Source organism: Petaurus breviceps, unplaced genomic scaffold, assembly GCF_028583685.1.
Source record: "Petaurus breviceps papuanus isolate PSGF00001 unplaced genomic scaffold, PetGlider_PUasm1.0 688, whole genome shotgun sequence".
NCBI lineage: Eukaryota > Metazoa > Chordata > Mammalia > Diprotodontia > Petauridae > Petaurus > Petaurus breviceps.
In genome coordinates this window covers 21508482-21530854 of record NW_027186457.1, presented here as the reverse complement: position 1 = coordinate 21530854, position 22373 = coordinate 21508482, and the positions used below count along the sequence as shown (strand labels likewise).

The 22373-nt window shown below is 40.1% G+C and overlaps 1 protein-coding gene across 2 annotated transcripts in view; it reads right to left on the bottom strand.

Moving 5' to 3' along the window:
- Positions 1 to 20521, bottom strand: part of RNF13 (ring finger protein 13) — a 105895-nt gene extending 85374 nt beyond the window's left edge. The window contains exons 1-2 of one of the 2 annotated variants that reach the window (XM_069104733.1): positions 20341 to 20521; positions 2628 to 2750 (exon numbers count right to left, since the gene is read on the bottom strand). In XM_069104733.1, coding sequence (XP_068960834.1) covers positions 2628 to 2741 — 114 coding nt within the window. In that variant the 5' untranslated portion in view covers positions 2742 to 2750; positions 20341 to 20521. The remainder of the gene's footprint in view (positions 1 to 2627; positions 2751 to 20340) is intronic. The other variant, XM_069104732.1, reaches the window with a different exon arrangement.
- Between the last annotated feature and the right edge of the window lie 1852 nt (positions 20522 to 22373).

Genomic DNA, 22373 nt, shown 5'->3' with positions numbered 1-22373 from the left:
GAAAGAAAGAAAGAAAGAAAGAAAGAAAGAAAGAAAGAAAGAAAGAAAGAAAGAAAGAAAGAAAGAAAGAAAGAAAGAAAGAAAGAAAAGTATTGTATTGTATTAGTATTGTAATCAACAAAAATGTACCACGTACCCACTACACACTAGGTGTTGGAAATACAAAGAAATAAAAAACAGTCTCTGTCCTAGAGGAACTTACATTCTACTGCATAAACAACAGTGAAGAGTTGAGAATTTGGGACTATTGAGAGTGACACATTTCACAGAATCATAGAATTGGAAGAGATATCAGACATCACCTGAAGAGTGGAGGGGAACACAAAGGCAATATGAAATAAGCACTGATAGCCCCGGTACAAGGCAGCACAGGACCTTAAAGCACCCATAGTCTAGGCACTGTGGAAGAGGACCCACACTCCCATGCCATATGTCAGCTTCTGGGTACAAAGTCTCAATAACCCCATAAGAATAAGAACTTTAGACTAAAATTGGCACACATTAAAAGGCTATTCCTATATTAGGGAATACCCAAAGTTCTAGTCTTGTGGGTAATGAACATATGAAGTAGTATAATGCAAAAGGAGGACCTACCCTAATGTATGCTGACTACCACAAAGTGTCCCTAGTTCATAGTCTCACATCCTGAATTGACTGCAAGACCTTCAGAGACATTACTTAGAATGTGTATTTATATAAATAAGGTCCAGCAAGACCATGCAGGTCAGCTTCTTGCTGGCCCTAAAGGCTCCAGGTCATTTTATCACATTTCAAGGACAGTAACCTTCAAAGAAATGAAGCTAGAAATTTAAATGTGTTTCTAAGCATAAGAAGAAATCTTAAAATTGGTCCAACCAGTTGTTAATTCTAAGAAAGTGACTAAAATCACTATAATCACTGATTCATTCATGACAGGTATTCCAATGACATCAATGATAAAAAGAAAGGTCTCATACAGATCAAAATACATATAGCAACACTTTTAGGAGTACTAAAGCACTAAAAACAAAGTGGATTCCTGTCAACTTGGGAATGGGCTAAATGAACTGTCATACATTAATGTGATAGATTATTGCAGCACTCTAAGAAACAACAAATATAATTACTATAGAGAAGTATAATAAGATTTATATGAACTGATGCAAAGTGAAAGAGAGATATAAGACTACGCCTTCCCATCTTTGCAGAGGTAAAGGACTTAGAATGTAAACACTGTATATAATGATAGATTTGGCTGATGTGCTAAGTTAATTTTGTTGAATTTGTTTATTTTCTGGTAAGGGACAGGTCTGTAAGTAGAGAAGGAGCAATATTATTGAATGTATTTGAGTAACTAACAAAAGTTATCAATTAAAATGTTTTAAAAGAGAAAATCATCTTAAGGTTTGAGCAAAAGTCCCAGTCATTAAGGGCTTTCTTCCCAGACCATTTTCAGAGCTTAGCAGAACAGATAAAAGCAACAGAAGTATAAAATACTTGCATATATGCAAATCAAAACAACTCTGAGGTACCATATCACACCTATCAGATTGGCTAAAATGGCAAAACAAGAAAATGATAAATATTGGAGAGAATGTGGGAATGTTGGAACACCAATTCATTGTTGGTTGGAGCTGTGAGCTGATCCAGCTATTCTGGAGAGAAATCCAGAACTCTGCCCAAAGGGCTATAAAAATGTGCATAATACCCTTTGACCCAGCAATACCACTTCTAGGGCTGTATCCCAAAGAGATCTTAAAAATGGGAAAAGGGAACACATGTACAAAAATATTTACAGCAGCTCTTTTTGTGGTGGTCAAGAACTGGATATTGAGGGGATGCCATTGGGGAATGGCTAAACAAGCTGTGGTATATGAATGTAATGTAATACTACTGTGCTATAAGAAATGATGAAGAGGCAGACTTCTGAGAAACCTGAAGGACTTATATGAACTGATGCTGAGTAAAGTGAGCAGAATCAGGAGAACATTGTACACAGAATAGCCACAGTGTGCAAGGACTAATTTTGATAGACTTAGCCCTTCTCAGCAATGCCAGGACCTAAAAACAATTCCAAAGGACTCACAATGGAAAATGCCATCTACATCCAGAGAAAGAACTATGGAGTCTGAAGCAGAACAAAGCAGATTATTTTCTTTTTTTTGTTTTTTTTTGTTTCTTTCTCATGGTTTATCCCATTCATTATAATTCTTCTATACAACATAACTAATGTGAAAATATGCTTAATAAGAATGTATATATAGAGCTTATATCAGATTGCATACTATCTTGGGGAGGGAGGAGGGATGGGAAAGGAAGAAAATTTAAAACTTATGGAAGTGAATGTTGAAAAATAAAAATAAACTTAAAAAAATACTTGCATAGTCTCAAATCACTCTTATTTAAATGCATCTTATTTAAATTTTTTCAGTAAAGATTACTTCTACTCGAATCACAAAACATCTGTGACAAGATAGTTTCTAGCCAAGAAATTCTAACTGTTAATTACTTATTCCATATCATAAAAGTCAACACACACACACACACACACACAAAGACAAAGACATACACACACCTGGCTTGCTTGGGTAGTACTTTTTTTTCTTCCACTTATTTCAGACACATTAATTTGTTTCAGATACACTTACCGCTAAAATGTCTGCCTCCACAGGTAGCAGGTTAAAGAATGCAAACAGCTGGACGGTCAAAATAGTATATATCTGTGTGGCTGACAACATTAACATCCCTATGGATAACAGCATCTTAATCACCTGAAAAATAAACACATGAGAACAGTGAGTAGATCAAATAAATACTGATTTCTTAATGTAGCATTCACAATATTCAACTGATCCTGTCAATCTATCATGTATCTACTGAAGAAAAACAGCTATATATTCATTAGTAATTACTTAACCATTATTTTATGACATGTTTAATGCAGGTTCCTAATTCAATGGAATATATACATACATATACACTTATATAAATTCTTAAACTTTCAAAGTATCCTTATTTATTACAAACATGCTGTTAATATTTCAGGTCAAACCCACATTTTAAAACTAAGCTTTTATTATGAATAACTAATTAGTAAAAACATTTATATAGTAAAAGGTTTATAAAACATTTCCATAACAACAACCCTATGTACAACTATTATTATTTCTACTTTACAGATACAATTCAATACAAGTCAACAAATATATATTGAGTACTTATTATGATATGTGCAAAGTACATATGCTAGGAACCTGATATACAAAGAAAAGAAAAAGCTCCTGCCTTCAAGAAGCTTACAATTTACTGGCAATACAACACATATAGAATTATGTAAATACAAAGTAATTTCAGGAGAGAAAGAACAAAACAATTTTTGGGGAGGAAGGGACAGTTACCAGCTTTTCTACTGGCTGCTAAATTAATAAAACCTATGTCTTTGGAATATTAATTTAGCAGCCAGTAGGAAAGCTGGTAACTAAATGAGAAGTCACTAACTAGCATTTAGACCCACTTTAAGAATTCCAAAGTGCCTTATAAATATCATCTAAGCTTCACAACAACACTGTGAGGTAGAAGCTATGCCCCATTCTACAGATGAAGAAATGGAGGTAAAGAGGGTAAGTGACTTGCCCATGGTCTCATAGCTGGTAAAATGTCTGAGGCCAGATTTAGACTCAGAACTTCCTAACTTCAGGTTTAGTACACTACTTTGCAACACAGATGATTATGTGGGAGAGGAGGGAAATGTATTCAAATTTTCACACACTGACCTGTAGTACATTAAATAAAGGCATCAGAAAACAACATAAGCCCCAATAATGGGGTACCATAAGCTAGAACCCAGTCATGACCTCTCCAAGTAGAAGTAGAGGACAGAGCCTTAAGTCCCTAAACAGAACCAAGCTGGGCAAGCTGTAGCACTAGGAGCCATAGCAGAGGATCTACAGCAGATCCTACAGGCAAAAAAAAAATGAAACTTTAATAGAAGAGAGCATTTTCAAGCAATCTTGATGGAAAGACTAGGGTTGAGAATAAATTAGAAATGCAAACACAACAGAAAAAAGAAACCCAAAAAGTTAAATATATCTGAGCAAATGATGAACTCTGCTTACATTCTAATGGGGAAGAAGAAGCAAGTGTCCCTTCAGAGAACTAACATCATCAAACATCACACATAAAGTTAAATAGAACAAACACAAGAAAAACATAAGTGAGGCTTTTTTTGTGTGTTTTGGGGGTTTTGTTGTTTTGTGTTGTTTTTTGCCTTGTTGGTTTTAAGAAATGAAAGAAAAAGTAGAAGAAGGGAATATACTAAGAACAAAATGTAGAAGAAGACAAACTTAGGATTTCACATAAATTCAGTACTTCTTTTTCATATTCTTAATTCATATTCATAAATGAAAATATACAAACATAAAATCAGGAGAGAAGGAACAGATATCTCACTACCTTACTCATATATGAAACATAAAACTCAACTAAAGTTGAATACATATACTTGCTGTAGAAATATATTAAACAAAAGAGAAATAGACAAGATCAGGGAAAGGGAGAGAAGTCCCTTGACTTCATCTTTAGGAATCGTTCTGAGGAGAAGACTGCACAAGTAGCAAAACGACAAGATTGTTAGGAAAGTTAATCTGATCTCATTATCAGGATGTCCTAAAGAACTGAACTACAGGCTTTTGAAAAAATCCAGTTCCTAATTAAATAACTGATTATTAACGATAGAGAATTAATCACTTCTCTCATAGAGGTTAAACTTTTATTATAACGGTTTGCATTTTATAATATATTCTTCCAATTTACTTCCTTTATATCCTAATTCATAGTTACAAATTAAAAACAAAAAAGGGCTTCATTTCCAAAATTTCTTTTTAATTATTTTCATGAATTTTTCATAACTCCTACCCATAATACTACTAAGAGATGATAAAACTAAGAAAATAGAGAAGATACATCAGTAAGTCAGTCACTAAACATTTATTAAATGCCTACAATGTGCCAGGCACAGGGAATACATGAAGAGGTAAAAGGCAATCCCTGCTCTCAAGGAGCTCACAGTCTAACACATGCAGCTCATAGTCTAACAAGCAAGCAACTATATACAAAAAAGTTATAAACATGATAAATAGGAAATAATCAACAGAAGGAAAGAACTAAAACTAAAAAATACTGGGAAGGGTTTTCTGCACTAGTTGTAATTTGAAGGAAGTCAGTGGGTACATATGAGGGAGAACAATCCAGGCATCAGGAATGGAGAGTCTTGTTTGCCAAACAGTTAAGCATCCACTATCACTGGATCAGAAGAGAATATCTCAGGAAGTAAGATACAAGAAGACTAGAAAGGCAGGAAGAGGTTTGGTTATGAAGGGCTTTGAATGCCAATCAGAACATTTATATTTGATTCTGGAGGCAATAGGAAGCCACTGGGGGGGGGGGGGCAGGGTGGAAGAGGGAAGTAAGGGGGAGGAGCAATGACATAGTCAGACTTGAGCTTTAGGAAAATCACTTTAGTAAGTGATGGATTGGATTGAGCAGAGATTTGAGGCAGATAGACCCACCAGCTCGTTACTGAAGCCTGTACTATAATGGTGGAAATGGAGGGGGAGAGGGGAGCAGTATTTAAGAGAGTTTTACAAAGGTGAAATAGACAAGCCTTGGCAACAGATTGGAGGCAATGGATATGAAGGGAGAAAGAAAGTGAGAAGCTGAGGAAGACACCTATGTTGCAACCTAGGGAACTGGAAGGAGTAGTGCCCTTGATAACAATAGGAAAGTCTGGAGAAAGTTTGAACAAGGGTAAGGTTAAGGGGGAAAGATAACAAGTTCAGTTTTGGACGTGCCGAATTTAAGACATGTCTGGACATCCATTTCAAAATGTCTGAAAGACAGTTAAAGATGTGACACAGTAAATATAAATCAGCATAGAGTTTAGGTTGGAAAGGTAGATTCAAGAATGATAACGAGATGGTAAATCCACGGGAGCTGATGAGATCACAAAGTACAATAGTGGGAGAAAAGAGGAGAGCTCAGGAGAGAACCCTGAGGGACACTCACAGTTAGAAGACATGACCTTGATGAGGATCCAGCAAAGTAACAGGAGAAACATAGGACAAGTAGGGGAGACTGGTGCCCTGAAAACCCAGAGAGAAGAGAGTATCAAGGAGAACAGGGCGATCAAGCGTCAAAAGCTGCGGAGAGATCAAAGATAAGATGGAGAAAAGGCCACTGGATCTGATAATTTGGAGATCACTGAGAACTCTGGATATGGTCATTTCAGTGGAATGAAATCAGAAGCCAGATTGTAATGGGTTAAGAAAGTGAGAGGAGAAAAAATGGAGACCGCTTTTATAAATGGTCTTTTCGAGGAATTTAGCTTCAGAAAGCTATATAGGATAACAATTAGCAGAGATGGAAGGAACAAGTGAGCTATCTGGTTTGGGGAGGAACGGAGTAATCACTGGCATATTTGTAGGCAGTAGGGAAGCAGTCAGCAGAGAGAAAGGTATTGAAGAAAAGTGAGAGTAGGGCTGATAAGAGGGGACAGTCAGCTAGGATGACAGATGGAACGGGATCACTTGTGCAGGTGGGGTTAGCTGCCTTGACAAGTAGGGGCTAGCTCTTCCCATGAGACAGAGGTGAAGGACAAAAGAGATGCACAGATATGTGGTAGAAGGCATCTGAGTGATACGAGATAAGGAAGAGGGGAGAGGAAACCCATGGCAAATGGTGTCCATTTTTTTCTGAAAAATGTGAGGCAAGGTTCTCAACTGAAAGGATGAGGGAAGGGAGAAAGATAGAAGATTTAGGGAAACCTAAAATACAATTAAAAAGACAACCTGTGACTGAAAGAAGCTCACAATCAAGGACAATACATTTTTTAAAAGCAGTGAGAGGGGGAAAAGAGTACTCAGCACAGGAAGGCATGATAAAGTCCTGCAGGAAATGATGAGGTGTCCTCCTCCTTAAATACAAGATCTGGGAGGTCTCCTCCACCCTCTCTAATCAGAGAGAGGAAAGGGCCCAAGGAGCCAAGTGTACTGAGAAGGTTTGAATTTCAGAGCTGATTTGATTTTTCAAGAAGATGAATTCCTGAAATGCTCTAAATCACTACTGATTAGAGAAATGCAAATCAAAACAACTCTGAGGTACCACATCACACCTATTAGATTGGCCAACATGGCAAAACAGGAAAATGATAAAGGTTGGAGAAGATTTGGGAACACTGGAACACTAATGCATCGTTGGTGGACCTGTGAACTGATTCAACCATTCTGGAGAGCAATTTGGAACTATGCCAAAGGGCTACAAAAATGTACACGCCATTTGACCCAGCAATACCATTTCTAGGTCTGTATCCCAAAGAGATCATAAAAATGGGAAAAGGACCCCCACATACAAAAATATTTATAGTAGCTCTTTTTGTGGTGGTCGAGAATTGGAAATTGAGGGGATGCCTATCAACTCTGGAATGGCTGAACAAGTTGTAGTATAAGAAATGACGAGCAGGCAAATTTTAGAAAAACCTGTAAAGACTTACATGAACTGATGCTGAGTGAAGTGAGCAGACCTAGGAGAACATTGTACACAGTAACAGCCACATTGTGCAATGACTAACTTTGATAGACTTAGCTCTTCTGAGAAATGCAAGGATCTAAGACAACTTGAAAAGGCTCATGATGGAAAATGATATCCATATCCAGAGAAAGAACTATGGAGTCTGAATGCAGATCCAAGCATACTATTTGCTCTCTTTTTGTTTGTTTATTCTTTCTTACGGTTACTCCCAATTGGTTCCAATTCTTCTTTACAACATGACTAATGTGAAAATATGCTTAAAATGAATGTATATGAATCAGATCGCACACTATCTTGGGCAGGGGGGAGGAGAGTAAAGGGGAGAAAACTTAGAACTCAAAATCTTATGGAAGTGAATGCCTAAAATAAAAAATAAATTAATGAGTTAATTTTTTTTAAAAAGATGAATTTCTGGAGATAATGATGAGGACCAGGTGAGTAGCATGGTAGGACCAGATAAGGTCTGAGGAGAAATGAAAAGGTTTGTAAGACCCACCAAGAGGAATGGGATAGTGAGTTTTGATAACAGAAATGGAGAAGAATTGCCCAGCACCAGCAATGGTCTAGCTGAGGTTCTGTAACATAAATCTGTACTGGACTCATGTAAGGGTTATGGGATTTAAAGATCTTCCATGCCCCGTTGGACTTGCTGACGTAGCAGGAAGGGGCGGAGCAAGAGGAAGCGGAAGCCAAGCTAGCGTTCCTTCGGTGGCTGGCGGTGGTGGTGACGGCGGCAGCAGCAGAGGCAGTGGCAGCGCGAAGCCCTTTTTGAGTTAGAACTGCTAAGGACTTTCTGCTAAGGACTCCTGCTGAGGACTGCCAGGGGCCGGAGCTGCTGGGAGCGCTCTTCCAGGACGCTGGGTGGTTGCTGTGAGTGGGGAGAGGAGGATCTTTGCCTGAGGTAGCCTGTTCTGTTTTAAAGGCTTGAAAATGTGGGTGCTTTCTACTTTATCTACCTGTGCCAATGTTATAACTACTCTGATGGCTTTCACTTTCTGGTTTTGGGACTCAGTCTTTTGGTATCTTAATAAATTTTCTAGTTTATTTCCTCATATGGCAAACATGACGTATTTTCTAATGGATAATTATATCAGCATATTTGTAATCTCTATAGGCATTGTGAATATGGCATTGCTGATACATTTGGCGACGAGGATGGGATCACAAAATGTCAGGCCTCTATTTGGAAGCAGTGGGGCTTTAGAGGGAGAAATGGCTATTCCAGGATGGGAGGATTTGCCTTATTCCTCTCTAGCCAGAGAATGGGCTAAAAGCACAGGGCCCTGTGAAAACTGGGAACCAAGGCTAAAAGAGGGAGAACCTGGAGATTTGGAAAGATGTTTGAAAGCAATACCCATAGAACCAGGCAAAGAACTGGCAGGAGTGTGCAGGAGAGGCTGGGTGCTGCTAACAAGTTATCGCCTTATGTGTAAAAGTAGGGATAAGCTGCTGAAGGAAAGAGCTCAGATGGCTAGGGAGTCAGCTGGTTTGCCTGAGGATTCTTCTGTGTCACAGCACTCAGAAGAGCAAACTGGAGGGACTCCAGTCCAGGAGCAAGCTACTATTCATGTAGCTAAAAGGAAGCAAAAAACTAGCAGAACGAATGTGCATGCAGCTTTTGTACAGGCTGGGCAGAGTTGCCCTGACAGCTTCCAGGAGAATGTGTGTGAGGAGAATGGAGCAAGGTTAGATGAGGAGTCTTCTAATGTAGAAGCTCTCCCCATACGAAGAAGAAGACAGGAGAGCCACCGAGGCAAAACAGAGTCCAGGGAGATAATTGAGGATTTCACTCAACAGGAGATCACTGATATATTGAGTAGATTTACCCAAAGAATGGGGGAGTCTTTAGTGTCTTGGATAGTAAGAATCACTGATGAAGGCGCCGGAGGAATAACACTGGACAGTGAGGACTGTTTAAAATTCATAAGTATCAGTCAGAATCCTTTTGTACACCAGGCTTTTAGGGATCACCATATGAAAGGAGGAAATAATAAAACGAATCTTCTAGCTTTAGCTGCAGAAGGTTGCACAAAGCAATATCCAACTGAATCTATGTGGCCTAGGGGAGACAGACCCTGGTACTCACTTAGAGACTGTATGAGAAAACTAAAGGAGGAGGTAATGAAAACTGCTATCCTGATTGGAGATGCAAATGCATATTATGATACCCCCCTAGGAGTTCCTCATAGAAATATCATAGTGAAGACAGCTCCTCCTGCATATAAGCACCTAATTCTGACTCTGTTAATTGGAGAAATAGGGCACCCTCTTTCAGAGGTGCTGGATAAGATTTCACAATTAAGCGATTTAGGGGAATGGGAAAAAGACAAATTGCCTCGAGAGAGAAGAGTAAACAGCCAGAGGATTCAGAGACAAAATAGACCAACAAGAACGGAACTGTTTACTGCTCTATTAAGAGCTGGGGTGGACTTCAGAAGAATAGATGGTATTCCAACTGAAGAGCTGCATAAGCTGTACCAAGAAAAGGTACTTAGCATTAGAATGAACAGGGAAGCAGGAACCACCCCTGCAGGTATTTCTGAATCTGAATCTTTGTATCCAAGTTTGCCCCACCTTCAGGGGGAATAGGAGATAGGCCAAGCCCCAGCCCAGATAAAAGAAATATGCAGAAGAGATTGCAGACCCCATATTGGTTTAACAATATATTGGAAGAATGGATCAACTACTGTGACTAGGGCACTGATTGATACTGGGGCTGAGGCCACACTTATCTATGGAAACCCTGATAAGTTTAAACATGGAACTCCTATTACCATCACGGGTCTAGGAGGTGCTGAAATATCAGCCAGACAGGTTAAAATAACAATGAAAATTGGGCAGTTACCTAAGAAAGAATATACTGTGGTTGTTGTACCCATTCCTGAATACATCATTGGGATAGATGTATTGAGAGGCATGACACTGAATTTACCTGAAGGGAGATACCAATTTGCTGTGAGGAAGATAGGAATTAATACAGTTTTAGTGGGAAAACTAAAAATGGACCCGATCACTTTACCTGAACCTTCTGAAGTAATTACTTTAAAACAGTATCGTGTGCCAGGTGGGCAAGATGAAATTACCACTACTATAAAGGAATATGTTGAAGCAGGAGTGTTGGTCCCTACAACCACAAGATGGAATAATCCTGTCTGGCCAGTAAGAAAATCAGATGGGACATGGAGAATGACTGTGGATTATAGACAGTTGAATAAGGTGACTCCTTCTTTGTATGCTGCTGTTCCAGATACCATCACCTTAATAGAAAGGATCCAGAAATATGATGGGACTTGGTATGCAGTTATTGACTTGGCAAATGCCTTCTTCACCATCCCAATAGACCCTAAACAATGGGACCACTTCGCTTTCACTTGGCAGGGTAGACAATATACTTTCACCCGCTTGCCACAAGGGTACATACATAGCCCCACTATTTGTCACAGGATTGTGGCTGAACAGTTGGATGAATTAAAGCTACCTGGTGTACAGCTTACCCACTACATTGATGATATCATGGTACAGGGAAAAGATGCGAAAGTAGTGGAAAGGAGTTTGACCCTTCTAATTGAGCATATGAAAAGTAAAGGGTGGGAAATTAACCCTGCAAAGGTTCAAGGACCAGCTCAAAATGTGAAATTTTTGGGTATACAATGGAACAAGGGGCTAAGGGAGATTCTTCCTCAAGCCCGACAAAAGATTCAGGATTTTCCTACCCCTACCAATAAGAAGGAGGCCCAAAAGTTCATAGGATTGTTTGGATACTGGAGGCACCACATTCCACATTTGGGACAGATTTTAAAACCTTTATATAGAGTCACGCGGAAGAAATATGAATTCGATTGGGGACTTGAGCACAAGCTAAATAAACAATATGGCATTGCTGATACAACTCAGAACGGATACTTGATTTTCTGCAACTGTGTTTGGCAGTATGTGTGTAGGGGCAAAGGCATCAGTTGACAGGAGTGATCCAAGGCTGAGGTTTGGCTTCAGGGAACACGCAGCAATATGATAAGGAGAATAGGGACTCAACACAAGACACTATAGAACTTACCTGGTTCACCAGAGGGTCAATATGGAGAAAAAAAAGAGAAAATGGACAGTTCAGGAATGATATCCTAGGAGAGAACTGAGGGATTAAGGGACTGGAGGCAATAGTGTGAACAAAGAATTAAATCTGGTGTGGGAAGGCAGAGGGAAAGGTAGAAAGTCAATAGAATGTGGTCAGAGAAGGAGAATTCAAAGTTCTTGAACATGGAAGTGGTGTATTTATCAGTAATGGAAAGATCAAAAGTATGACCATCATTGTTATAGTTGAGATGGAATGGAGAATTAGGTAATGAAAAGTGAGTAGGCTGAAGAACTGAACAATTAGGGTCTTTCAGGGAGTGTCAATATGTACCGTGTTTCCCCGATAATAAGACAGTCTTATTATTTTTTTGGGACAGAAAAACACCAGAGGGCTTATTTTCAGGGGAGGGCTTATTTTAATGAACATTGACAGCAATTTTAATAAACAGGTAAATGTGAACAAAAAAATGTACCTTTATTCAATAAGCAAATCACTGGGGAAGAACAGGATGACGCTCTCACTGCTGCAGCTCTGATTGGATGCAGCTCGGAGCGCGGTGTGCGTTTCAGGGGGGGGGGACGGTGCATACAGAGGGTACCGTCATGTAGCGTGTAGCGCAGGGGATCACTTTCACTACAGTAGCAATCTCAATGGGGCTTATTTTCGGGGGAGGGCTTATTTTAGAGAAATCTTACACAGTAAGGGGAGGGCTTATTTTCGGGGAAACAGGGTATGCTGAAGTCTCAAAATATTAGGGTAGGAGTTAGGAAGGAGAGAAAAATTGAGCCAGGTACTGGTGCATCAAGGATGGAAGGGCAGTGTCCTGGAGATCTGGAGATAAAAATTATCAAGATTTTGACTGGGTGGAAGATATGGATTGTATTGACCTCAAAGGAAGAAAAATTATTGGATGATGGAGGTGGAGGGGGAACCTGGAAGTGGCAATGGGAAGCAAGGAGTATTCTAATTCCCTATCAAGCTAGTGATAACGTATCCATTGTTTTGCCAAGAGATTCAGTGTCTGTCAAAGACAAAAAAAAATCTAAATACTTAATAGTTTGTGTAATTCTGAACATAGCAACCAAATAAAACAAGAATTTACAAAATACTTTGGTTGTACCTGAAACTATAAATTTCTATCATATAGAGCTTACTTTTCAATATATAATAAATTCAACATGTAATTTTCAAAGCTGTCTTGCTTGTCTGTTATTATTTCTGGACTTCCTTGTATTCTCCTATTTTCTTTTCTTTGCTGAGAAGGGGGGAAAAGTCTATCCCTAATCTCTACTCCTTCTCAAAGCTCCCCCTCCTATTGAAAAACAGAAACAAAAACAAAATCTTTGTAACAGAAAATCAATCATGCATACATAGCCAATCAAAACTAATCCCCATATTGTCCACATATGTGTCATTCTGCATCCTGAGTCTTCATTCATTGTCAGCAAATAAGTAGGATGCTTTATTATCAGTCCTCTGAAATCATGGTTGATCACTACATTGATCAAAGTTCTTAAATCTTTCAAAGTTGTTTTTCTTTACAATGTTTTAATTGTGTAAATTGTTCCTTGGTTCTCTTTATTTCATTATATATGATTACATACAAGTCTTCCAAATCATCTCAATTTCTTATAGCACAATAGTATTCTATTATATTCATATACCATAATCTGTTTGGCTATTATTTCCAATTGATGGACACCATCAGTTTCCAGTTCTTAGCTACTACAACTCTGTATTTTTGTATATATGGATCTTTTTCCACTTTGTTTTTTCTTTTGAGGGGATACCCTGGGTTATCACTGGATCAGAGGGTATACAGAGTTGGTGAATTTTTAGGTACAGTTCCATACTGCTTTCCAATGGCTAGACCAATTAATTCACAGCTCCACCAAGAGTAAATTAATGTACCTATTTTCCCAAAGCTCCTCCCACAATTCTCATTTTCCTCTTTTGTCTTCTTTACCACACTAATGAGTGTAAGAGGAAACCTTAAAGTTGTTTTAATTTTCACTTCTCTAATGTTAGTTATTTAGAGCATTTTTTCTTAAAATACATAGTCATAGCTTGGATTTCTTTTTATAGAATTGAATCAGTTCCTTAAATATAGTAAATGAGAACTTTACCAGAGAAATTTTCTGCAAAGATTGTTTTCTAATAAACTTTTTCCCTTCTAACTGCAACTGCATTTGTTTTCTTTATGCAACAACTTTTTAAATGTTGTATAACCAATACTGTTGGTCTAAACCTCATTTCTGTCAGTGCTTTCCAGTTTTCACTGGAGTTTTGGTCAGACTGTGAGCCTTCATTGCAGTTGGTGTGAACATTATTGTTATATGCTGTATAATCTGTTGCATTAATGAACCTCTATTTTGTAACCATTACCAAAGAGTTTTAATTTTTATTACTTTGTAATATACTTAGCTGAACTCCTATATTAAAGGAGAAAGTACACAATACATTTAACAGGACAATATTCCATTTCTATCTTGGTTAGAGTGGTTACTGGTCCTAGTCTGAGAAAAAAATTTTTTTTTACCTACATAAACATGTAATAATCAGATGATTCAAGGTAGTGATAACAAAATGGCATTCCAAAAGCAATACAATTAGCTCTTCTTTTTGTGCAGAATATCCCCCAAAATACTCAATCTCAGTCTGCTTCTACCCATAATGGGCTCACACCCTAGGCAATCTCCCCCAATCAGTATGGGTACAGAGAACAAGAAATAATTTTAATCCTATAATGCATTCTAAAGTCCAAAACAAACTATTCTACTTCAACTGTAAAAATAATCAATATTTATTATATGTATAAAGTATAATGGTATTTTTCAGAACCTACAAATATAAAGAATCCTTATTCCTAGCTTTATCAATGACTGAATACGTGGTTTTAAGCAACCAATAACTTCTTCTTCATATTATTCTATATTACTCACCTACCTGTTAATGAAATCCTGAGTCTTAATATTTTAAAATTACTAACAATTTTGGAAGTTTTTTATTTTTCCATTAGATAACAACACATCTTTACAATTACTTCAACACTCCTACTAGGAACCAATATACCAATAAAATATGTAAAATAGATGTGTATTTGAATAGATGTATCTGGATATGCTAAAATGAGTTACTTCTACAAATGATAGATGCATATTCAGGACAATATATCTTCAAATTCATTATATTTGTGGTCCTATGTAACAGATTAATCAATTTATATCATTTTATTTCAGTAATATGAAAACATATCCACAGGAAGCTAGTTTGTTAGGTTTTTATTTTAAAGAATTTTGACCTTTCCACTGAGTTTAAAGAGAATGAAATTGTCCCATCTTTATAGCAGGAAAACATAGAGTAATTGCTAGGATATAAAAATATAAAGTACTTTTTTTTGTCAGATTATCATCTAATTCTTCCATCAAGTCCTAGTTCCTATTCTGATATGATTTAAGAGTGACTATGTCCTCAAAGGCTATACCATGAGAATGTTGGCTGTAACGATTCCTAAGTTAAAAAGTTCTGAGTGTGAACCAAGCAATACTATGCGGCATCTCTGTGACCACTCCTTTATTTTCTTTTGTTTAATCTTTGTTAACATTTATTAATGATCTTTTTTTATATTGCTGGCATTTCTCATAGGACCTTTCCCCACCCAAAAAAGAACCCTCTCTTAAACAAGTCACTATTCCCCAGTAGATAATCAAAGAATATGAACATGTACTTCTCAAAATGAAAAATACTCCAAATCACTAAATAAGAGAAATGCAAGTTAAAATAACTCCAAGGATTTACTTCATACCCATGACAAAAAAATGACAATAAAGAAAAATGACTGCTACTAAGAGTTGTAAAATGTATAGTCACTATGGAAAGCAATTCACAACTATACCCAAAAAGTCGGAAAACTGTGGATATCCTCTTATCCAACAATACTAGTACCCATACACTACCAAAGAGATAAAAGAAAGAGGGGAAAAAGACACTCATATGCAAGAATATTTACAGTAGCACTCTTTTAGCAAAGAACTAGAACTAAGGGAGTGTCCACCGAGGAATAGCTGAACAAACTATGCTATATGAATGTATTTGGATAATTATTACCCCACATGATATATGAAAAGGACTTGCATGAACTGATACAAAGTGAACTGAGTAGCAGGAAAATAACTTCTATTGCAACAATGTTACAAAGAAATTTAAAAGAATAAATGCAATGACCAACCACAATTCCAGAAGACAGAAGGATAAAACATGGCTCCCACCTTTTGACAGAGAAGGGATGGATTAGAGGTACAGAATGAGAGATTTTCAGACATGCTCAATGTGTGGATGTAATTTGGATGTTTTTGTGATTATGTGAACTTGTTACAAGAGAGGTAGGGTGCTCTGCAGGTGTTAAGACTCAGTTCCTGATCCAGCAGGGGCCTCTGCCTCAATATGTGAAAGGGTGGAGGGCACCCCCAAGAAAAGAAGGCCTACACCTGAGAAGGAATCTGCCTAGAGAACTTTCACCAGAGCTTCAAGGTGTAAATCCTAGAACTGCTGCTGGGACTCCATTTCTTGATCATCCTGGATGTGCAGAAAGGACTTGAGTGAAGTCAGAACAGTGATAACTGCAAGGAAGGGGTGATCACAGTAACCTTGTCCCCAATGTTTAGGGGCAAGATCAGCCTCCTGATGTAGCTGCTCTTCCCCAAGAAAGCAATACAGTATAAAGGATAAGGAGGGAATAACTTTCAATTCCCAATAGTCAAGATTCAATCTGAACTGTGGCATTCTTCACCATGTCCCAGAAACCTCTTCATCCTGGAAAACACTTCAGCAGTGGAATTCCCACCTAGGGATTTACCATTAGTTCCTGTGGTCTTTCCCTCTCGTTGGATGGCTCCTCCCAGTGCCTCCATTTAAGGTCAGTCATCTCTCCAACTCTAACAAGGTTGCAGTCTTGGCCTTCTCCAATATACCACCCCCCCTTTCCCTTTTTCAGTTTCCTTTTTTAAGTATAGTCCTCTATTAGAATAGAGCAGCAAACTCCCACCACCACCACCACCACTACCACTACCTTTTAGCTTATATTTGTATTCTCAGTACTTAGTACAGCACCTGGCACACAGTAAGGATTAATAAAAGCTTATTGATTGACCAATGATAGCAAAACAAAAAAAAAAAAAGATAAGAGCATCAATGAAGCTATTTTTAACATGCACAGAAGAGAACAGAAGGAATTTCCAACAGAATGCTAACAAGGGGGACACCTTTTGGCACTTGATGTGCTGAATTGAGTGCATATATGCTTTAATAAAACAAACGATATGTTATTGCATTTAGTTTCATGGGCAATCCTCTATTTTGTGTTTCTTTGGCTTTTGAGGGGGTTTTTTGTAAATGGAAAAAGCTCCTACTTGATGATATTTATCAAATTCAGGATAAAAAAATTGAAAAGTTAAAAAATAGCACACTAAACTTTTTTAAACATTCATTAACCATCCTTTCAATAACACATTCTAAAATTCTGTTCATATAGATATTAAGTAGCAGAAGGAGTGTTTTAAATCCAAGTACAACACTCATTTCACATCACCACATAGCTTTTTCTACTTGTCTATACAATAACTAGAACATTAAGATGAAGAAAATAAGCACTTACCATTTTGTCCAATTAAATCCTGTGACCTTTCTGCATGAACATCTACTAGTAAAGGTCTAATGATTACATGAGTAAAGAGAACTAAAAACTAAACTTCATAGCAATTGGAAAATGTGGCTAAATTTACATACTAGAATCATGCTGCTGACCCCTCACCCTTCCCCCAGCAGAAAGCTAGATTTGAATTTTATTTCCAGTAGTAGCAACAGATTTTCACTAATCTTGTTGTATTCTCCCTCTCCCACTCTCAAATCCAGTCTTCCTTGTGACTAAAGGCACACATTTTCAAAATGGCTAGCCAGGATTTCTAGCTTGGAAAATCTAAATCTAAATGGTAAATATAAGGAACATACATGATTTCATATGCACTAAAATATCAATGTTATTAAGTCACTTCCTTTCTCATTAATAGAACACATAAGATATTCAGTACTATAGTTTTTAGGTTTATATATTCATCACAATGATTCCTCAACTTACCTTCCAACTTTATTACACACCCTTTCATATACACTCTTTCATACACCCTTCAACCTAGTTTGGTTTTTACCAAACTAGCTTTCCTGAATTTCCTCATATACAACTTTCCATCTCCATTGCATGAACTGCACACCCCCCATATACATGCCTGGAATGTACACCAAGTCTTACAAACCCTTTTTTTCCTTCAAAACTCTGCTCAAGCATCATCTTCTATATGACCTGATTCTCACTGCTGCTAGTACCTTCCCCACAAAAAAATGACCACATAGATACTTATTTATGCCTATATGGTCTCCTTCAAAAGAATGGAAGCTCCCTAAGGACAAGGGAACATTTCATTTTTGTCATCGCATCCCCAATGCCTAGTAAAAGAAACACTTTTGATTAATAAGTAATAATTTATTTATCTAAATAATTCTGGCCCTCTCTTTGGAGAATATTAACATTTTCACAATTACTACAATCTTTGTGTAATATCTCATGTCAAAATGCCATGTGACATAACATGAAGATATGGTATGAACTGGCGAATTACTTCCTAGTAAACATTATTACTGTCCAATCAAACAATAAACACTTAGTAAGCACCTACTATGTGCCAGCCACTGTACTAAGCTTTGGGAATACAAAAAGAGGAAAAGGCAGTCCAAAGACAGTTCTTGCCCAATAAAATCACAATTTAATGGGGAAAATCACATGCAAATAAATAAATAAACAAATACATACACACAATTAGATTCTTGTTGGGACTTAAAGGAAGCCAGGGAGGTCAGAGTGGAGGACAGAGAGCATTCTAGCCCTGGGGACAGCCAAAGAGAATCCCTAGAATCAAGAGATACAATGTCTTGTTCGGAACAACCATGAGGACAGCTTCAACTGAACTGAAATAGTACATGGAGAGGAATAAGATGCAAGAAGACTAGAAGGGTAAGGGGACTATGGGCCCAGAACTTGCACATAAAAATGTCTAAGACAGCATTTTTTTTAATTTAAAATGTAACCATTTTTAAGGTAAAAGTCATACAAAACAAATAGGAAATTCTTTCACCCTTTTTTGTTTCCATTATTTATATAGGAAGCAGCAAAAAGTACATTCAAACATACATTTATACTATTCTAACTGTATTATACCGTCATAGGATCACAGATTTGGAGCTAGAAGAGATCTGAAATATTACTTAGCTCAATTTCCTCATTTTACAGTTGAGAAAACTGAGGACCAAAAACTTGCCCAAGGTCACATAGGTAGTCAGGACCAGGCCTGATTTTTTCCACTACACCATACTGCCCAAAAGGATTCAAGGAAGAGCCACCCCTCCTCCCCCCCAGGTATGCCACTATCCCTAACGACAGCTTCCCGGTATCAGTATTTCAAATACCTTTGAAGAGATAGTTGCTTAGGAAGTAAAGGCACATTACGAAGAGTTGCTGGGCTGTCCATAATGGTTAGGACCTATTAATTTTAAACAAGGACATTTGATGGCTCTCCCAGAATTCTCATGTTTTAAATCTCATAAATTTAGAGCTAAACCACAAAGATCATCTATTTAGTCCAATCCTCTCATTTTCAAGATGGGAAAACTGAGCCTTAGGGGATGAATGACTTGGCCAAGGTCATACAGAGTCAGGGGTGGGATGTGCACCCAGGCCATCCTGATCGCTAATTCCCGAAATCTATCCACTACCCCAGACTACCTCTCTGACCAAGTGTCTGCCTCCCTAGCTCCTAGTCTGGTTTACTTAACCACGCAGCTGGGCAAACTCTACCTGCTAACAAGGAAGCAGGTGCAGGTAAGACCCCGGCGCTTCCCAAAGTCAGGACAGGCGGCTCTGCCCTGCAGAAATCGGCCATAGCGATCCAGGCGCTCAGGGTCTCCCACTAACAACAAGCAAAGTGACCCGGCCGTAACGGGCCGGACCGTGCGGGGCCTCCTCCGCACACGGAGGGCGCCGAGGTCAGAAGCTGGGACCCGAGTCTGGCCGGCTCCTCCCGGCCAGCGCCCCGGGTGCCCCCGGCACCCTCCGCTCGTCCCGGAGAGCGGCTGGAGCCGGCAGCTGCCCAGGGTGCTGAAGCAGAGGGAAAAGCCCGTGGGGGGCGCCTCTCCGCGGGGGGCGGGGGACTCCGCCACTTGCAGCCCAGGTGGGGGCACCGCGGGGGTCTCCCGCCCTGACCAGCAGGGGGGTGGGTGGCTGACCCTCCCCCAGCCAGCCAGGAGCGGGTGGCCCAGGCGCCTGGGGGTCCGCCTCCTCCCACCGCCCCAGACCTCCTGGGGGCCCCCCAGTCCGGCTCGGGGGCGGGGCAGGTCAAACCGAAACAACTTAAAACTTTACCAGTCTGCCCGCCCTTTACAAAGGAGGGGTGGGGGGAGGGGCGGCAGCCAGGGGTCACCGCAGGGATCCACTCCCGCAAGGGCGCCCGCACCCGGCCCCGCCCTGGGGAGTGCGAGGGAGGGAGCGGGGAAGCCCAAGCTCCTGGGACGGACGGCAAAGCGGGCGGCAGGACCGGCGGAAGGACAGCGTAGGCCCCTGCCGAGGCGCGGCCACGGCGCCCCGCACTGCCGGCTCTCACCTGAGGGGGGAGGGGCCAGGGGTGGGGGGATGGACCTTCCTGGCGAAGAGTGAATTCGTCCCAAGTCCCTCCTCAGTCGCGTCTAGAGATCCTAAGCGGCGTCCATGACCCCGGAGCTCGCTCTGCGGGCCCAACGGCAGAGAAGCTAGAGAAGAGACGACAACAAGGCGGGGAGGCGGAAATCCCGCCTTCCTGGAACTCTCATTGGTGGATGCCCGAAGGGGACGGGGAGGGGCTGGGGAAGGAGATTGGTCGGGCCTGGCTGTCCGTTAAGGGAAAGGGGCGGTCTAATCTCTTTTCTCCGCCCTCTCTCCCCCGCCCCTTCGCTTCTGCTACTGCTGCTGCTGCTGCTGCTGCGGCTGCGGCTCCTCGTTCCTCCTTGTTCTCGGTCCCTGCTGCAAGACCGCGCTCACGAGTGGAAGGGCAGGAAAGAGGGAGGGGGTGGGGAGTGTGGGGCTGCTGCATTGGGGAGGCTTGGAGGGGACGACCGCCTGCCTTGGAAGCTCTCAAGATGTCGCAGCCCCTAGGCACTGAACTGGACCCATTTTACAGATGCGGACTCTGGAGGCCTGGAGAGGTTCAGACTTGCTGAACCCGGCTAGGTTTTTCCAGTGCCCATGCCATCCACTGCGTTGGCTGCCCTCAAGCCACGGCATGGGCAGGACTGGACTGGTCTGCGATGAGTGGGAGGCTGGGCCACCAGACTGCTCCCGGCCCCTGAGCTAGGGGAGGCGGCTCCTTTGTTGGCTTCCGTGGGAGGCGAGATCCCAGGAGCATGCCACTATGAACAGAAACCAAAATATGCCCGTGGGCTGGGGTGGGCTGGGGTCCTGAGATGAGATCCCCAGACCTCGTTTTAGGAAAACACCGAGTACGGAATGTTGGAGACGTCTAATCCGAGCCCCGCAGCCTGTATCATACAATCAGCAACAACCCTAAAAGCCTTTTTGGTTTGAAGATTTCCAGAAAGGGAGAACCCACTTCGAAATGAGATAACGTTTGTAAAGCCTTTAGCGCAAACCTGGCATTTAGTAAACACTTCAGAAATGCGTGTTCCCTTTTCCTTCCCTAAAGCCACCCATTCCACTATTAATTGTCATGGGACATTTCTTACAAATGAAAAGTACTTCTTCAACTTTCACCCGCTGTACCTAGTTCTGCTTTCTGGAGCTAAACAGAATGAATCTAACTCTTTTTTTTCCCCCTTGTTTTTGGTCTTTTTTTTTCTCCAAGCCAAACATTCCCGCTCCTTCACCTTATCCTGATACCATACTTTCTCTGGGCTGTTTACCATTTTGACGGCTATTCTCCTGGCACCCTCTAAACTCACAGATAAAACCTTGCTAAAATGGTTCTCCTGGCTTCCTTCAAGGCCCATTAAAATGCCACCTTCTGAAAAAAAAATCTTTCCCCAGACCCTCTTAATGCTAGTGTCTTCCTTCCAGACTACCTCTGATTTAGCCTGCTTATACCTTGTTTGCCTGCAACTTGTCTGCCCCATTCATCTGGGAGTTGCTTGAGAGCTGGGACTAGTTTTTGCCTTCCTCTTAATCCCCAGGGCTTAGCCCACAGTATGTGGTATATACTGTACCTAAAAGATGCTTCTTGACTTGCCAAGAACTGAATATAATTATCTTGATATGTTATGGCAAGGTAGGCTAGAGCAAATTATCGCTCCCCACCTTCCACAGCTAATTGACAGAGCAAGAAAAACTTCCCCAATACTACTACTCACCATTCTAATAATAATAACTAGTATGACATAACTATAATCTCATTTTATCCTCACAGCCCTGGCCAGGTAGGTGCTATTATTGTCCCCATTTCAACAGATAAAGAAACAGGTTAAGTATGAGCCACGGGTCAGGCCATACTGATCCAGTCAGTGTCTCAGGATGATTTTTGAACTCATGACTTCTGAATTCCAAGTCACCTAGCCTCTGCCTCATTTCTGGTTGGTTGGTTTTTGCTTGTTTTGTTCCTTTGTTTTTATTTTTCTTCAATGCTTTATCAGGCAACTTCACTGCAAATTA